Source organism: Ipomoea nil, unplaced genomic scaffold, assembly GCF_001879475.1.
Source record: "Ipomoea nil cultivar Tokyo-kokei standard unplaced genomic scaffold, Asagao_1.1 scaffold3321, whole genome shotgun sequence".
Taxonomy (NCBI): domain Eukaryota; kingdom Viridiplantae; phylum Streptophyta; class Magnoliopsida; order Solanales; family Convolvulaceae; genus Ipomoea; species Ipomoea nil.
The window spans coordinates 6,962,673-6,981,071 of NW_017619749.1; the positions used below are offsets into that span (position 1 = coordinate 6,962,673).

At 39.4% G+C, this 18,399-nt stretch overlaps 1 protein-coding gene, 1 long non-coding RNA gene and 1 pseudogene across 2 annotated transcripts; 1 reads left to right on the forward strand and 2 right to left on the reverse strand.

The window, feature by feature from the left end:
* Nucleotides 1-1,306: 1,306 nt before the first annotated feature.
* LOC109169657 lies at nucleotides 1,307-3,440 on the forward strand. The gene is made up of 2 exons (XR_002052277.1): nucleotides 1,307-1,447; nucleotides 3,009-3,440. It is a non-coding gene; the product is annotated as an uncharacterized LOC109169657 (long non-coding RNA).
* Nucleotides 3,441-3,661: 221 nt separating this feature from the next.
* On the reverse strand, nucleotides 3,662-5,463 carry LOC109169656 (protein FAM136A-like). Its single transcript, XM_019318519.1, has 3 exons — nucleotides 5,248-5,463; nucleotides 5,019-5,156; nucleotides 3,662-4,050 (listed from the first exon to the last, which is right to left on the reverse strand). The coding sequence occupies exons 1-3, from the start codon at nucleotides 5,371-5,373 to the stop codon at nucleotides 3,862-3,864; spliced, it is 453 nt and encodes a 150-aa protein (XP_019174064.1). The 5' UTR covers nucleotides 5,374-5,463; the 3' UTR covers nucleotides 3,662-3,861.
* Nucleotides 5,464-11,691: 6,228 nt separating this feature from the next.
* On the reverse strand, nucleotides 11,692-13,393 carry LOC109169751 (annotated as a pseudogene).
* Nucleotides 13,394-18,399: the final 5,006 nt, after the last annotated feature.

Sequence of the window (18,399 nt, forward strand, 5' to 3'; positions counted from 1 at the left end):
AAATTACCGATTTGGTCCCTCGACTATGAGGATTTCACCAATTTGGTCCTCGACTACCAAAATTACTCAATTTGGTCCTCGACTATGACATTTTTACCTGATTTGGTCCTACGTGTTATTTGCAGGTCAAACCTAAAGGGAAATTTTGGAATTTTAAAAAGGTATCTTCCTTCTTCTTTCCTAAATCTAAGTCGTTTGTTTTATATAGATAGGTTATTTGTTTTCGATAGCAGTCGCAACTTCAATATGCAACCAAAGTGCCGTGAATCATCTTCATCTACCTATAATAATCGAATGATGTTCAAAAATTTGCTGCCTTGTACCAACATCATTTTCATCCAGCTATAAGCATCTCCATTTTCGAACATCATTCGATTCTTATAGTTGGATGAAGATGATTCACTGCACTTTGGTTGCATATTGAAGTTGCGACTGCTATCGAAAACAAATAACCTATCTATATAAAACAAACGACTTATATTTAGGGAAGAAAAAGGACGATACTTAGCTTTTTTTAAATCCCAAAATTACCTTTTAGGTTTGACCTGCAAATAACATTTAGGACCAAATCAGGTAAAAATGTCATAGTCGGGGACCAAATTGAGTAATTTTGATAGTCGAGGACCAAATTGGTGAAATCCTCATAGTCAAGGGACCAAATCGGTAATTTTCTCCATTACAAAGTTACAATTAGACTCATAAACTTGTCATTTTGAGCATTGAAGCCCAACAACCACTTAATGACCTGTTATTGCAGGTCACAACAATTCCAACGACCTTCAAACTCATTCCGGCGACATCCCAATTAACTCCGGTGAATTTCCGATCAACTCCACCAATTTTTGAGAAAAAAAAAAACACTAAAAAAGTTATCCAAGGCGAATTTCCAATCACACGGCCATCTTCCCCAGCGTTCGCCATTGAACCTTTTCAAAAAATTTTATCCACAAATTGCAGTAAAAAAATAAAAATCTGATCAATCTTAAGAAAAAATAAAAATCTAATCAATCTTAAGAAAAAATTAAAATCTGAGTCATTCATTTGATTAAAAAATTTGACCGCAATTTTTTCTACCTATTATAGATCTAATTCTCTTGGACTCTTATTAATGCATATATAGTATGGTAGGTAGTAGATAGAAATAATTGAAAGTTTAATAATCACTTATCACTTATAAATTAATAATAAACGATATGAAAAAAAAAAAAGTTAGTCTACTTTGTGTAATAAAAGTGATAAGTTTTGGTTTTCAAAAAAAAAAAAAAGTGATAAGTTTGATAACTGATCTTACTCGTCCTTCAAGACTAGAGTGGCCAATTTTATACGGAGTAATTGCTAGACTAAACGGGTAAACCCTAGTACCCTATTGTTCCTACGCATCTCATTCTTCAACTCTTCGCAAATCGCAGCGACCCGCCGACGCCGCGAGGTTGGACGCCGGAAACTGGTGAGTTTTTTTTTTTTCTTTATTCTTTAACCTTTACTGTAGGGTTAGGGGCTTAGGGCGACGGCGAAATAGCGGTTCTGGCGGAGGTCTGCTGCCTCCTGCTGCGGCTGTGGCGGAGGGCTGCCGCCTCTTGCTACAGCTCCGGCAGTGACGGAGATCTGCGGCCTCTTGCTGATGCAAATTATACCATGTAAATAATTCGACTACAATTATATGAAAAATAGTTTATATTGAAATATGCCAATATGTGTCCAATTTTCCCCAAATTTCTTTCCAACTTTTAGACATGAATATACATACTATGATCTAAACTATGGTAGTCTTGAACTTCCAAAGAGCTATTGTAGCAGAAAGATTACAACTTTCAGGGGGTGTTTGGTTGGATGGAAAACATTTTCCATGGAAAATGTTTTCCTAAAAGTGAAGGAAAGTGATGTTTTATGTTATTTGGTTGGATGGAAAACATTTTCCATTGGAAAAAGTTTTCCTTGAGCATAAGGAAAACAAATTCCTAGCTTTTGTTAGGTATTTTGTTTTCCATGGAAAACTAATATGTCAATTTTACCCTCACCATTCTTTATTAATTACTCTTATTATTATTATATTATTATTGTTGTGTAGGGTTATATTTGTCATTATACACATTATTCCTTACCATTCCAAACTCAACCAAACAATGGAATTCATATTCCCAGTAATTTCTTTTCCACCAACCAAACAATGGAATCTATTTTCTTGGAATTTATTTTCCATGGAATTTCAATTCCATTTCCCTTCAAATATTTTCCAGCGAACCAAACGAGCCCTCATAGTTTCATTGGCTGCAATGATTTTTGCTGTTCTGTCCTACTGTCAGTACTGTGTACTGAAGTACTAAAGTAATAGAAGGTAGGTATTGCAGATACAAGAGGAGAGAAAACTTTATTATAATTTCTATTTGGTGGATTCCATAGTTTTGTAGATTAGTATTACAAACTTGTTCACTTGTGCATTTATGTTCAACACAAATGTATCTTTCTAATGTAAACTATTATTGTTCTTTTGACAGTAGAAAAACTGGATCTCTCGCCTTAGAGACATCTGTGACGGGTACATTAATAGTGACTTCAATGATGCATTTCAAAACAATTTGACTCATCTAGGATAAATAAAGTAGAGAATTCAAAATGCTTTTTCCGTGCCTATGTTATCACCTTTTAAAATGGTTAGGGATGTTGAGAGAACATGTGATTCTCCAGTGTTGAAGGGGAAGCAAAAATTTTAATCAAGATTGTCATGATCTTGTTGAGTTTAACTTAATGGGTAAAGAATGGTGTTATAAAGTGTACCTGCTTTCTTGGCGACATACTAAAATAGAGTCAACTCTCACACAAAATCAGTGATAGAACAGACCATTTCCCAAAGTAAAATACACAAAACCAAGAATCTTGTAAACAGTAGTATTTTAGTTGTTACTTCCCTTCGACCACTTTATCAATTATCATCCTGGAATTTGAATACTTTAATGCATGCCCTTTGATTTTATTTTAAATCGTATCTCAATTACTTATTTTATTGACAGGTCAGAAGCACAATAGTGATTCTTGTAAGATGGTTGTTTTTACAGCATTCAATCGCCTTGCACCCAAAACCAAGAATCTTGTAGTTGCTGGAGGCTTGTCAGGATTTGTCTTTGGGGTGTATTTCTACACCATGAGAGCTGTCGGAGGCACAGATGAACTTCAGATTGCCATTGATAAGTTTGAACAGGAGAAACAGAACAAAGACACTAAAGCAAGTTTGGCATCAAATACATAATATCACTGTCATAGTTAGGAATAAGAAACTGTGGTCTTGGCAGGAGGAACAGAAATGTCATCAGATTCTAGTTGTTAAAATAATGTTTTTGCTTTTAGACTCAAGTTTAATGTTTTGTTGTAAATAAATCAAGATTCTGCATTTCCTTCCATGTTTACCTGAGAATATGATTCTGAAATAAGAGTTCAGAGTTCTAGTAAAATGTTGTCATTTGTTTTACAGAGTTATGGTTGCCCATCCATTGGAGTATTATACTGGGAAAAAGGATAAAACTTGGAAGTTGAAATTAGAATATTTAGGCATCTTCATTCTTCAGGGAAACCTAGAAAAAGTGGTCAAATTTTAAGGAATAATGCCAATGCAGTTGTTAGAAAAGACATCATCAGATACCTCAACACATTTTACACTTTTCTCTCATCAGAAAATCTGTCATTTATTAAAAAAAACTGCTACTCCATTTTTTTTTTTATAGAATCATGAAATTCTGTAACAGCTGAGGTGAGGTAAATAACAAATAAACATCATTGTGAGGTTAATACATTGCCGGCATTCTAATGATGTCAGCATTTACTTGGAAAACTTATAAAAAAAAAGTATGAAAGATTTTATCCCCCAAACTACATAGAATCAGTCATGCGAAGTGAAGTCTTCAATCTTCCAACAATATGAGGCAACGTCTTAACGCAGTCTTGAACTGATTGGTCAACACATGACTCCAAATCCTTGACCACATCGCCTTTGTTCAGCTGGAGTTTTGCAGCCTCAAATTTGTCTTGGCAGACCATCAGTGACCTTTGAAGCTTTTCCTGCACCAGAAAAAAAAAATGTTTCTGACTATTTGAACTCTTTTGCTGCATACTGAAGAGACCAATACAAATTGAAATTTACTCGGCACAAATGAACATGATATCTAATAGGATGGTATGATCACTGTTCTTTAGCTAAATTATTTTGGAGCTTAAAAACAAATATCAAAACTAGGAGATGGTAAATGATAAAAGGGGCAATTATTCATAGTTACATAAGAGAACATAAAGACAAATGGAAAAAAAACACATCTTTATTTTAAAAAATGTACTTCATAGAAAGGTAACACCAATGATTATGTACATCATTCACATTCATATCAGCAAGTGTATGCTGAAATGCTATGCCAAACCACATATAAAGATATACAAACACAGGCCTTTGGAAATGAAATGATAGGGATTTAGTAGATAAAATCAAATACTCCATACACAAAATGTCCAGGAAAAAAAGTATTCCTTTTATCTACCCAACTAAGATATGAAATACAGATCTAATATATATAAAGAAGCAGATGACAAAAGCCCAAAAGAGGCTCCATAAGGAATGGAATTCTGAAACATGAATCTCTAAGACAAATCTTTTAATTCACCACTAGTACCAACTCGAAAGGAACACCAAACTTGTGCAACAATAAAGCAAAGGGCACCAAAAGTAAGAAATGAACTTTCAGATATAAAATAACAGGAAAATTGCAAAATTTTTAATCTTTTAAAAAATATAGTATCTTAATACATCTATAGTCCATTCCCACTTTAAACTTCAAAACACTAACTTCTACTAGTCACACAAGTTAGTAAGTTACACTCATATATTAACCCATTATCCAATATCTTCAAATAGGCAGCAAACAGCAAAAAGGTGCATGTATTTGTATTCTATTTTAACCAGTACATGGAGCCCGATAAGTGGAAAATAATAATCCCGAAACAAAACAGTAAGAGTATAAAAGAGTGAGAGGATTTACTTGAAATTGGGAAACCTCATTCTGAACTACATTCTGGGCATTGACAACAGGGACGCTGCAGTACTCCACGCAGCTCCCTATCTCCTCTGGCTTCTTCTTCCGATCAAAGCACTCATACGCACATTTGAAGTACGCTTGCTACCCACATGGCAAATAGCATTAACACCCACCACAAACTTGAAGAAGAAATTAATTGGAAAATGGTAAAAAGAATAGATTGGAAAAAAACCTGAAGGGTGAAATTGACATGGTCTTCAATGCCTGAGAAGTGGTTCTGGACAGATCTGTTTACTTCATCGAGTTTCCGCCTCAACCTCTCCGTCACTATTCGCTCCTCTGCTGCTATGGGCTCCATCCTCGTTTTGGCTGGGCGCCTTGATTAGGGTTTTAGAGGGGTTTTGGAATTTCTTTTGTTTTTACTCCCTTTTAATGCATTCTCAGGATACGATGATAAAGTTACAGCTTATTGTGCACGACACGAGAGTTCTTAAAATAAAATTAAATGGAGTAAATATCGAAAAGAGGAAAATTTCAATTTTGGATCTTGTTAATTTTAGTTGTTGATTTTTAAAAGTGTCAATTTAGTACCTTAACTATGTAATTTTTATCAATTTTGATCATTTCAGTTAAATTGCTAGCCAAATTTTGTCAAAAAATTTTAATAATTAAAATAATGAGAATATTTTGATCGTTTCACGTCTCTTTTCTTCTTCCCAGGCGAGTCTTCCTCTCCCATTTTCGGCGAATGCAATGAACTAAGATGATGGGGAAAGGAGGCCTAATGATATTAAAGATAGGGTTTACAGGGAGAAAGAACGCCGAAAACGGGAGAGAAATGAATGGACTTGCCGGAGAAGAAAAAAAGAGGCGTGAAACGACCAAAATATCCTTATTATTTTAATTATTAAAATTTTCCGGCGAAATTTGGCCGTCAATTTGACCGGAGTGACTAAAATTGACAAAAATTGCATAGTTAAGGTACTAAATTGACACTGTTGGTAATGCGGTAGCAAATATTTTACTCTTCGTAACGAATCCAAGTGGAGGCCGAAAACCCAACAACCTGTCACATTCCTCAATCCATTCACTAGGTGGACGTTTGTCTTTGCTAGTGACAGCAAGCTCATCAACCTTCAAACCAAATAACACTTCAATGTCTTGAAGTGGTATATCCACTTCACCAAATGAAAAATGAAAGGCATGCACCTCTGGCCGCCATCTCTCAACAAGTGCTTCGATGAGGCTGTGATCGATATTAATACGACGACCTAAATGTGCAACACCGTAAGACCCTGCGACCCTTAAATATGCAATCATTCGGGGCTCTCGAGGTTCATCAGTATACATTTTACCGCCATATCTAGATCCACTAAGTTTGGCATTATAGTTTGGGTCGTTCCAAATATGTGTGCATCGATGCCTCGGTTGAAATTCTAGCATAGACAAATCAGCTGGTCCAGGGTGAAATGGTCTCGCATCCATAACTGTTAATAAATAATAATATATTATTTCATATTACAATCACATCTTTAACATTAAATAACAACAACAACAACAACAATAATAATAATAATAATAATAAATAATAATAATAATAATAATAATAATAATAATAATATTATTATTATTATTATTATTATTATTATTATTATTATTATTATTATTATTAGTTGCGAAAAATTATAAACAAAGTTTCATAGAGTATGTACCTCGATTATGTGCTAGCTGTAATTTTCGGTTGCTTCTGATTTGGCTACGAAGAATAAGCAATGATATAATGAAAGAAGGAGATGTGCATTTTTCTTCTTCTCCCTCCAGTATTTATCCTAGATACCTTCTTTTCTCTCTTCTCACCTGCACATTTAATGAAGAGAGAGAAGACTCACTTTGGTAGGGTTTTTTTTTTTTTTTTTTTTTTTTTTTTTTTTGAGTATATAAGAAGGTAAGCTAATTACCTTCTTCTTGAAAACCCTAACAGGTCGTTTGGTTGAAGGGAATTTACTTAATTCCCACCTAATTCCAAAGGCCACAAAATTTCCTTGTTTGGTTGAAAGGAATTGTAATTCCATGGAATTGCAACTCCCCCATTTTCATGGAATTAAAATCTCATGTCCCCCCCCCCCCCCCTCCCCCTAGTATTTTAATTCCTAGGATTTTAGGAAGAAAAAAAGATAGTGATGAGTCAAAATTATCCCTTCATTTTTTTTTTAACTCAAAATTAATGCCTAACAACAACAATGGACATTTTTTTTACTTTCTACTACTTATTCCCTTTCAATTCCCATGTATACCAAACATTGGAATTGAAATTCCCAGTAATTCTATTACTGTAAACCAAACACTGGAATTTAAATTCTCACTTTATTCCCAGTAATTCATATCCCATGGAATTGCAATTCCTTTCCCACGTAATTCCCTATCTCCAACCAAACGCCCTGTAATGAGAAGAAGGTAATCAGCTTAGTACTTTACATATTTTTATCAGGGTTGCAAAAATCCCGCCTAGGCACCAAGTAATTGGCGTCTAGACGCTAGGCGCCCCTAGGCCGTGGCGATTTCCCCCTAGGCTCCCGCCTAGCGCCTAACTCGACCGATTACGCCGAGTTAACTCGTCAATTTCTGTCGAGTTAGCCGAGTTAACCTGGCCGACTCGACCTTGTTAATTTTTTTCATTTATATGACATATATATATATATATATATATATATATGTGTGTGTGTGTGTGTGTGTGTGTGTGTGTGTGTGTGTGTGTGTGTGTGTGTGTGTGTGTGTGTGTGTGTGTGTGTGTGTGTGTGTATAATATGACATATATGCACCTACACACGTGCATTATTTTTCATTTTTTCAGTTAGCCGCCTAGGCCGCTTAGGCCCCGCCTAGACCGTCTAGGCGCTAGGCGCTACTCTACAGCCCGACTAGCGCCTAGCGCCTATTGCAACTATGATTTTTATCCACCTTTTTGTTTTTACCCATTTTTGTCTTTTGCTTGTCAAATTTGCACAAAAAATTCAACCACCTCCCAGCTTTGTGTTGGACACAACAGATGGATTCATGGGCTATGCCAGACGAATCCGACAGGCCAAATGCATCATTGTCAACACCTTCTTCGACCTAGAGCCACATATATGCCCTTCAATCTCTCTCTAAAGACAAGACCGTCTCACCCGTCGTTTACCCTATGGGACTTGTATCAAACCTAAACGGTCTTCCCAAGTATTTCTTGGTGAATGACCAACCAACTTCATCGATCAGTTGTATACCTTTGCTTCGGAATTAAGTGCCGGCGCCGGCATTTTTCAGGAGCCTCCGGTGAAGCAGATACTGTACACACTTAAATGTAGCGGCCAAAGGATCGTATGGGTCTTGAGGAAGCGAGCCACCCTCTCCAGGTTCACTAGTCCCAACCGGGTATAGCAATCCCAAAGACGTCCTACCGGAAGGATTCTTGGAATTAAAGAACTTAAAGCATCGGAAAAGTTATAGAATGGGCATCACAAAGTGCAGTTCTAGCTCACCCTACTGTCAGGAGTTTCGTGTCTTATTGCAGATGGAATTCAATTTTGAAAAGTATTTGGTTCAGTGTTCCGATGGCAACTTGGCCAATGACGGTAGATCAACCAGGAATGAAATGCATTCCAATTGGTGAAAGAGATAGGAATCCTTGTGGATATTAAGATGGATTATAGAACACATTCAAGAGATCCGAAAATAAATATTCCAATAGTTCCTGAAATTATGAGTGCAAAAGAGATAGAAATTGAAAGTCTTATGGACAACTCAACTACCAATTCCGTAAGGACAAAGGCTAAAGAAGTTAAGGAACACTAATACAAGAGTAGTTATGTTATGTTGTGCATCCGTATGCATCATGCATGGTGCATACGGATGCAAAAACGACGTCGTTTTATTAAAAACGCGCGTCTCCCCTTAAAAAAAAAATTCAGGTTCGATTCCCAGCAACAACATTATGTTGTTCATTCATTCTGGAATTTTAGTTCATAGATTATGGAATTATAGTTCATTGATTCTGGAATTGTAATTCATCGATTCTGAAATTTTAGTTCATAGATACTGGAATTTTAGTTCATTCATTCTGGAATTTTTAATTCATAGATTAGATTCGGGAATTTTAGTTCATAGATTCTGGAATTATAGTTCATCGATTCTGAAATTTTAGTTTATATGTTGTTGCTGAAAATTAAACCTGAATTTTTTTTTTAAGGGGAGACGCGCGTTTTTAATAAAACGACGTCATTTTTACATCCGTATGCACCATGCATGGTGGTGCATACGGATGCACAGCATAACTAAGATTACTATAAAAATAAGACAAATTGTGTCATTTGTTTAAACATCATACGCGTAAAGTGATCGGGGGTAATTTTGTAATTAAAAATTCACTATTTAATTTTTTATTTTTTTAATAATGGACAATCTGCGCCCGTTGTGCTCTAACAACGGACCGTCTCCGCATTTTTTTATTAAATAAAAAATAATATGCGTTCGGTATTAATAATTCCTGACGTAGATAATTAGAGTTTTTAATTAGAGTTTTTTTCAACAAAACAGCACCCCATCGTCTTCCCCAGCAACGCACACCGATGCTATTCCATCGTCTTCCCCAGCAACGCACAGCGATGCTATTCCATCGTCTTCCCCAGCCATCCTCCCCCCTCCGCCCTCCGCCCTCCATCATCTTCCCCCTCCGCGCCTCGCCGTGTGCCCTCCCGCCCCTTGTCGTTTTCACAATCGCCGCTAGTCTCCAGCCCCCTCGCTCGTTTCTTATATAAATTATTGAGTAAGTTAAGAAAAATAAATACTTAACGGAATATTTCGTTACTAAAGTTTATACTAACATAATTTAGGGTCATTTAAGGAAAGAAAATAATATAATAGAAGGTAAATAAAAAAAATCATTAAAAAAATACTAAAATCAAAATTATATAAACCATTCATTTTAGGAAATAATTACTACCAACATTTTTTAGTTCCAGAACCTAACATTATTGGCTCTTATTAGATTTGTATTTGTAGATGTAGATGTTATCTTTGTTATGAAAAAAATTGTGTATTATATATATATATATATATATATATATATATATGGTTGCACTCCTGTGCGAATAGGTGCCCAGGAAGAAATGCGAACCAATCAGCGCGTGTCACGTGTCACGTGTCAACATTCATTGATCGGGTGCCGCACCTACTTTCACCTACAAGTGCACATACTTTCGCCTGCAAGTGCATGTAGTTTTTGCCTCTACTTTCACTTTCAAGTGCCGTTACTTTCACCTACAAGTGCATGTAACTTTGCCAAGTTATCATTCATTGATCAGGTGCACATACTTTCACCTACAAGTGCACCTAGTTATAACTATATGTGCATCTACATCTGGACACGTGGCGCGCACTGATTGGTTCGCATTTTCGCTCCTAGACGCGGTATTCGCACATGAGTGCAACTGTATATCTAAAAACATAATAAGTGTGAATGAAAGTTATACCCTTTATTTATGTCCATTTTTTCCGTTAAGTTTTTTTTATACATTATGCTATAAAAGGTTGTACTTTATAATATTTTGGACAAACATACCCCTACCGTTATAACTTCCGTTATCTTTTCCACTATTGTTACCATGCACATGCATCCACCATATATTTTCTTATCTTATTCAATAATAATAATAATAATAATATTTATACATTATAATTTGGAGTTATTTCCCTCAATAAATATCAAATGTATAAAAATGTTTACACTATTATTATTATTATTATTATTATTATTATTATTATTTATAATAATTTAAATATTAAAAATCTTAATATAAAATACTAATATTGCAACCGTTATACCCTGAACCACGGCGCGCGCAGCACTGTGCGCCCAGCGCCTCCCAGAACGAAGTCGTTTTAGGAGGCGCAGAAGGGAGTTGACGTGATTATGTGTATTTGTTTATACCATTATGTGTATTTTTTTTGTGAAAGTTACTGGTTCTATTACATTGTAATATCTGTTCATATACTTTCTCAACCTACTGAAACACAGAGAACCAATAACGCCTCCACTGAGGCTCAAACTCATAATCTTCCAAATGGAAGTCCAACCCGGGTACCATTAGACCAATTATGTGTATTTGTTTATACAATTATGTGTATTTTTTTTATTCAGTTATGTAAAACGACGTCGTTTTGCATCAGGGCGCACAATGCAATGCGCGCCCTAGTGCACGATATAAATTGTCCTAATATTGGGCACCTAATTTTTGTGCATCACCCGCGCATCAGAAAATACTACTATATATAAAAATATATATACACTTGTGGTAGTGTTAGTTGTTAATTTAAGTCACGATACATTACCTTAATACCAGTATAAAAAAAGAAACACAGAAAAAAAAAAAAAAAAAAAAGATAGCAAAAATCAATGCAAAGCGAAAGTGGACGTACTGACTAGATAGTGACTACTCTAAACAGCCTGAACCACATGTTTTATATCCCTCACATGATGAGTATAATAGCATGCACTCAGATCAGATATATAAACACAAATAATGTGTCCTAGTTAGTAGTTAGTAGCAAGACATGATCCAAATTGTTACTAATATAATATAAACTCAAGTTAGTAGAAGCATATATGCTGCATGCATGCTAGTAAGATTGAAATTATCATTAAAGGCCAGGCTAATGATAATAAATTATAAAACATGCATATATGGATCGGATCCATTTATTATGTGTCACCACTAGCTTCAATACTTTATTATTAGGACACCATTATTTCATCTCAATCTTGGATCTATCATCACTTAATTGAGATTGTTCATGACATTTTCAAAAAAACTTTCAACAACTTTAAAGCATGAGCCGCCCTCCTCTAGTGCCTTCCTGCTCTTTTCTTTAATTTCCTTAGCCTTTATCCTTAGAGATTTGGTAGTAGAGCCGTCCATAAGATTTGTGATTCCAATTTCTATCTCCTTTGCACTCACAATTTCAGGAACTATTGGAATATTATTCATCTTAGCATCTCTTAAATCTGTTCTATAATCCATCTTAATTTCCACAGCCATTCCTCTCTCTGTCACCACTTGGAAAGCATGTGATTGTTGCTCTGCGCTCATAGGCCAAGTTGCCACTGGAACTCCAAACCAACTACATTCTAAAATTGAATTCCATCCGCAATGAGACACGAAGCCCCCGATAGCAGGGTGAGCTAAAATTGCACTTTGTGGTGCCCATCCTATAACTTTTAGTTCTTTCTAAAAATCCTTCCGGTAGGACCTCTTCCAGATTGGTATACTCAGTGAAGGCTAGTGAACCACTACCTGGAGAGGGTAGCTTCCTCACGACCCATAAGAACCTTTGGCCGCTACGTTCAAGTGCGTAGGCTATCTCCTTGACTTGAGGCTCGGGAAAAGCACCTCCGCTTCCGAAGCAAAGGAATACAACTGATGAAGGTGGTTGGTCATCCAACCATTTGAAGATTTGGTTGTGGGATTGTTGAGGAGCGGTTAGGTTGGGTATACGGGTGGGACAGTTTTGTCATTAGAAAGAGATTGAAGTGCATGCGGCTCTAGGTCGAAGAAGGTGTTGACAATAATGCCTTTGGCCCGTCGAAACTGTCTGGCGTAATCCAAGAATCCGTCGGTTGTGTTCAACACAAAGGTGGGCAGTAGCTTGACCGGAAAAGGGTTTAAATATGTAGGGATATTGAGACAAGTATCCTCCTTAATAAACTCCTCCAGGGTACCATGGTGGTTGTCTTTGAGGCTCTGGAAATGGAAGTGAAGGCCGAGCGTAGCAGCACCCGCAACGTAGAACACGTAGGTGGGGACCCCAAACTCGTCAGCCACATCCATCACGTGGGTAAAGAAAACGTCGACAACAATTCCCGCTACTCGCGACTTGTGGATTATTAATTCATTAACGCAGTCTCTGGCTTCACTCAGGAATCTGGAACTCAAGTCTTCGTAGGTGGCTTTGAAGTCCTTGGACGCAGCAGCAAGATCCAGATGCAGGTCCTCAAGCAGAAGTTTGAACTTCAATCTCTTCTCAGCGGAATCGGAATCGGCAAGCAAAGAATCGATTAAAGAATTAACCTTGGCTTGGGGAGCGAAATGCATTTTCATGAGCAAGAAAGTGATGGAGAGCTGAGGTCGTCTTTGCAGGAGGAGCTTCGCGGTTTCCACTGCAGGAACAAGGTGACTCACTGAAAAGCCTGGAACGAAAACCAGTTCAATACCATCTTCCATTATATATATTATTGGATGGAATTCAAAGCTAGATTAGCTAGGACGACTGTATGTATGTAGCTTAATTAGCTTGAATCGAGATATCCCGATCTATCCAAGCTATACATATATATAGCTATTGATATGATCATCGAGTATGTATGTAGACCATGCATAAAACCATGGGCGGGTCCAGTGTGGGGGCAGCTGCCCCCACTCCCCCACCCCACCCCTCCCCTTTATATATATATACTAGTTTTTTTAGGCGCATTGCGTGGTTGTGATAATGCCCATTTTTTTTTTTTTAAATAAGTACTTTAATAAGGTATATCAAGACAAGATTATATTGAAATTGTTCATGCATAGATAATTGAATGTTAAATTTGTGTATTTAAATAGGCAATTCTAAGTAAATAAATGCAAGATAATATAGTCAATATTGATTATAATTGTCAATAAAATAATTGTATAGATATGGTTGAAATCAAATACGGGACATAAGGGAGAGCAAATAAAAATTAGGATATAAAATATTAAATATATACTAATATTGAAGATCAATTTGTTGTGTAATTTGAATACTCTTTTTGTCAATAAATCGCCCAAATAGTTAATATGATTGACTTAATTATATTTTTTAAATTTTTTCAAATATCTTTTAGTTAATATGATTGACTTAATTATATTTTTTAAATTTTTTCAAATATCTTTTTATCAACCGTTGATATAATTCGCTAGTCAAATCCGCTAATATAGACCTTGTTTGGTTAATAGCGGATCCACCATTTTGACGTTTTGACTTCAGTCAAAACGCCAAAAACCATGTTTGGTTACTCAACGATTTGGAGCAGCGGTTTGCTCCAAACCGCTGAAATCCCAAACGCGGAGCAGCATTTGGGGTTGGAGTTTTGGGGAAGTAAAATTCTTCCCCAAAAACACCCTCCATTTTTATTTTTATTTTATATAAAAATAAAAAAAATAATTACACTAATCCGTACTTTAAATAAAGAAGCCTCAGGCTTCTCTTCTCTTGCCCATCCGATGTGGGATGGCAAGAGAAACTAATTGGCGTTGAGCTCCCTTTTATAAGGGAGCTCAATGCCATTTATTTTCTAACACTTTCGATGTGGAATTTTAATCCTACATCATTTTTGTTTTATTATTATTATTATTATTATTATTATTATTATTATTATTATTATTATTATTTCAAAAATTATTATTATTATTATTATTATTATTATTATTATACTCTTTTGGTCATTTTACATGTTAACCACTAATCTAAACAGCTAATTTCACCTAACATCTTTTTACAAACCGCTGATACAATCTGCTGGTCAAACCCGCTAATATAATCCGCTATTTGCTAACCGCTAATACAATTCGCAAACGCTAATCGCTAACCGCTAATTGCTAAACAAGGCCATAATCCGCTAACGCTAACCGCTAATTGCTGATTGTCAAACAAGGACATTGCGAGGTAATTCTCACTTCAATTTGTTGTGTGATTTGAATACTCTCTTTGTCAACAAATCCCTCAAGTAGTTAATATGATTGGCTTTATTAATTATTATTTTTAAATTTTTTTCATTGTATTAATAAAATACTTGGTAAATAAATATATAGCATTATTTTGTATTTTAACTTTGATATTTAATTAAAAAATAATGCACAAAAAAGATAATAGACAATGTAGTTGATACTGCTAATTCTACGTAAGCAATATAAAATAACACGAGACCAATTAAAGCAAGTAAAATCTTTATTGCACCCGGTAAAGGCCCTAAGTACAATCTACTTGGCTGCTCTGAGTACCGACTGACTGCGGTCGGGATTCTCTAACAACAACCTATCGATCGTCCAAAAGTCCCCTACACTGTAGCTACTGTGGGCATTTATAGCCGCTATGCCGGGGACAAGATTCCAGCCGCTCGGCATGTCTTCCACGTAGCCACCACGTGTCATCTTCCCGGGTGCCCTGTCTGTCGCCATGAAGAGCCGCCACGCGTCCTCTCACGTCCTTGTGCCAGCTCTTTCGTCGAAGGGCTACCGCTTGGTGGTCGACATCAGCGCTCGGGCAACTCCCGGCCATTCCCGACCGGGGTCTTCATGGAAAAAGCCCGACCTGCCACCTGAAAAGATCATAAGAGAAAGACAAAGGCAAGTCGGTCGTGGTGGAGCTTAAGTCGGTCGGGATATTCCCTACCAAAAGCCCCCCAGCCCGGGCCTTTTTGATCAGTCGGGAAAAAACGGGACGGGATGAAGAAGCCCAACCGTCAGGCATTAGACCGACCGGCCAGCTGTCATTCCCTCCTACGCCACGTGTCGGCCTCTGCCGGCCTCGGCGATCCCATCCGTCGCCTCGGATTCAGCGCAGGTCGTGTCAGGCAAGTTGGCCCATTTCCCGCCTAAATGCCCTCCTATAAATAGGCCCTTGAGGCCCTCATTTGAACTTTCCTCACTCTTTTGCTTCAGTCGGTATCCTCTAAGAATCCCGAGCAGAGCATCTCAGCAAGGCGATCGAGCAACAAATTTCAAGCTTTCTCTCGCAAAGTTCCTTCATCCGGTAAGCTCTTCCCTCCTTCTCTTTACTTCACGCTTTCAACCATAGGTAGAACTGCTAGGTCAACTAACTGTCCCGGACGACTCAAGTCCTTTACTAACCCCGACCGACCGTTAGGTAGATCAAAATGACGGACTCGGACAGTCAAAACGCCTCGATCGCGGACTACGATGAGGAGGTCGAGCGTATCAGCGACGAGGAAGTGGACATTATGTCCTACACTCCCGAAGCCAGCCCCCGAGCAACGCCAGCCCCCGATCGAGCCGTCGAGCATAACGGCGCGTCAAGCTCCTCCGGGACGTTGAGCTCTAGCTCCAGCGGATCGGGGAGCCCTAGCGAAGAAGAGGAAGAGAGAACCACGTCAAGCGGGCGGGGTTCTCCGACCGAGGGCGTTAGGGAAACGCCTACCCGGGTGGTTGGGGACCACCCGGAAGCTGCTCCTCGAGGGGGTGATCGAGAAAATACCCCCGAGCAGACCGAAGAAGACCCGGCCAGGCCGGCCACGCCAGCCGTCGAGCTCGAATTCTTGAACAGCGAGAGTGTCGAGCAAGAAATGAGCCTGCTGACCAAAGGCGAGGCGGCTCGGATCGCTGAAATACTCCGGGGTCGGGTAGAATTCGACACGAGCCGGCAGCGGGGAAACGTGATTGACAGGCATCGGGGCAAGTGGATCGGGATGCATTATGACTCCCTGATGGCCCCGATCGCCATTCCCTTCACCCCCCTCCTGAACGCCTTCTTGGCCTATTACCGGGTCGTCCCGGCCCAGATCTGCCCGAACGCACACCGGATCCTCGCCTGCTTCCCGCAGATATGCACTCGGCACGAGGCCGAGTGCACGATGGAGTTGTTCAACTTCATCTACCAGATCAAGGTTCTCCCGGGCCGCTACGGGGGTGGGTTCCTGATGCTGCAATCCCGAGCAGATATGTGCTCCATCAAAGGCCTGCCCGGGAACAACAAGGGGTGGAAGAACAGAATTTTCTCCATCAAATACGACCCCTGGATCCTCCCGGTCGATCGCACTTGGAGCAGCCACTTCAGAAAGCAAGTGGTGCCGGTCGAGACGCAAACGCTGAGGGACACGGTCAGCCGGATTTCGAGCGAGGTGCACGAATACACAATCTTCCGGACGGCTGAAAGTCTCGAGGCGGCTCAACTCCCGCCCCCCACACTATTGTGCGCTCGAGGCACGAGTGGGTGCAATAGTGGACAGAAGTTGGACGGATCGGGGAATAATGCTGAGAGCTCCTGGCTTCCCCGATCAGTGGCGTGACTTGGGTGTCCGCCAATGTGGAGCGCGTTTTGACCGGTCGATAGATTTCGCCCGGTTGATGAATGTTGAACTGACCTGCATGTAACGAAGGTGAAAGAAAATAACCGATCGGGCCGCCGCATACAAACGGTCGGGCAATCATCGATCGTATATACATTAAACTTTCCCGCTCGCAGGCGGTTGAATTAATTTTACAACCATAAATTTACATAGAAATGACGACCGGGACTAACTCGCAGGTCAAGCCCCCACTTCGCCTAAAAATACAAAAAAAATAGGCTAATGCCTAAAAAGAACGAGGTGCTCGGAATTCCAAGTCCCCTCGATTAGCCGACCAGTCGTTGTCTCTAGTCGGTATGTACCCGGCCGTATGACAACGTTGATGATGTACGGCCCTTCCCAGTTCTGAGCTAGCTTTCCGCCCTCTAGAGGTTGGCTGGCCTCCCTTCGTCGTAGAACGTAGTCTCCGACTTGAAAATAACGAGGGTTGACCCGAACATCTTTAGAACTCTTGACGCGCTTTTGATACTCGGCTATGCGTCGAGCGGCTAGCTCCCTTTTTTCGTCGATCCCATCAAGGTCCACGGCCATCGCGTGCTCGTTCTCTTCCGCGTTATAGGTTCTCTCTCGATCGGTCGGAATCCAGGCCTCGATCGGAAGTCGGGCCTCGGCTCCGTAAACCAGGGCGAAAGGGGTCTCCAAAGTAGCCTCCCTCGGGGTCGTCCGATAAGTCCACAAAACATATGGCAACTCATCGGCCCAACTACGACCGGCCGAGTGTAACTTCTTTTTCAGACCTTCCAATATCGTCCGGTTAGCATTCTCCACTTGTCCATTTCCCTGTGGGTAAGCGACCGACGACCGGACGTGAGTCGTCCCGATCGTGGCCAAGAAATTCTGGAAGTATTGGCTCACAAACTGGCGACCGTTGTCGCTAATGAGATGCACGGGCACGCCAAAACGGGAAATGACATTGCGCCAAAGGAAGCGAGCACATTGCTGAGATGTGATCGTGGCTAAAGGCTCGGCTTCTATCCACTTGGAGAAGTAATCGATAGCGACGATAACGAACTTTCTCCGACCGGAGAGCTGAGGGAAGGGGCCCAAGATGTCTACCCCCCACCTAGCGAAAGGAATTGCGGTCGTGACTGGCTGGTAGAACGTTGCCGGTCGTCCAGGCATCCGGGCGTACAGTTGGCACGTCTCACATTCCCGAGCTAACTTTTCACAGTCTAGCTGGAGGGACGGCCAATAGTACCCGATCAACATGATACGACGGGCCAGGGATCGACCTCCTTGATGGGAAGA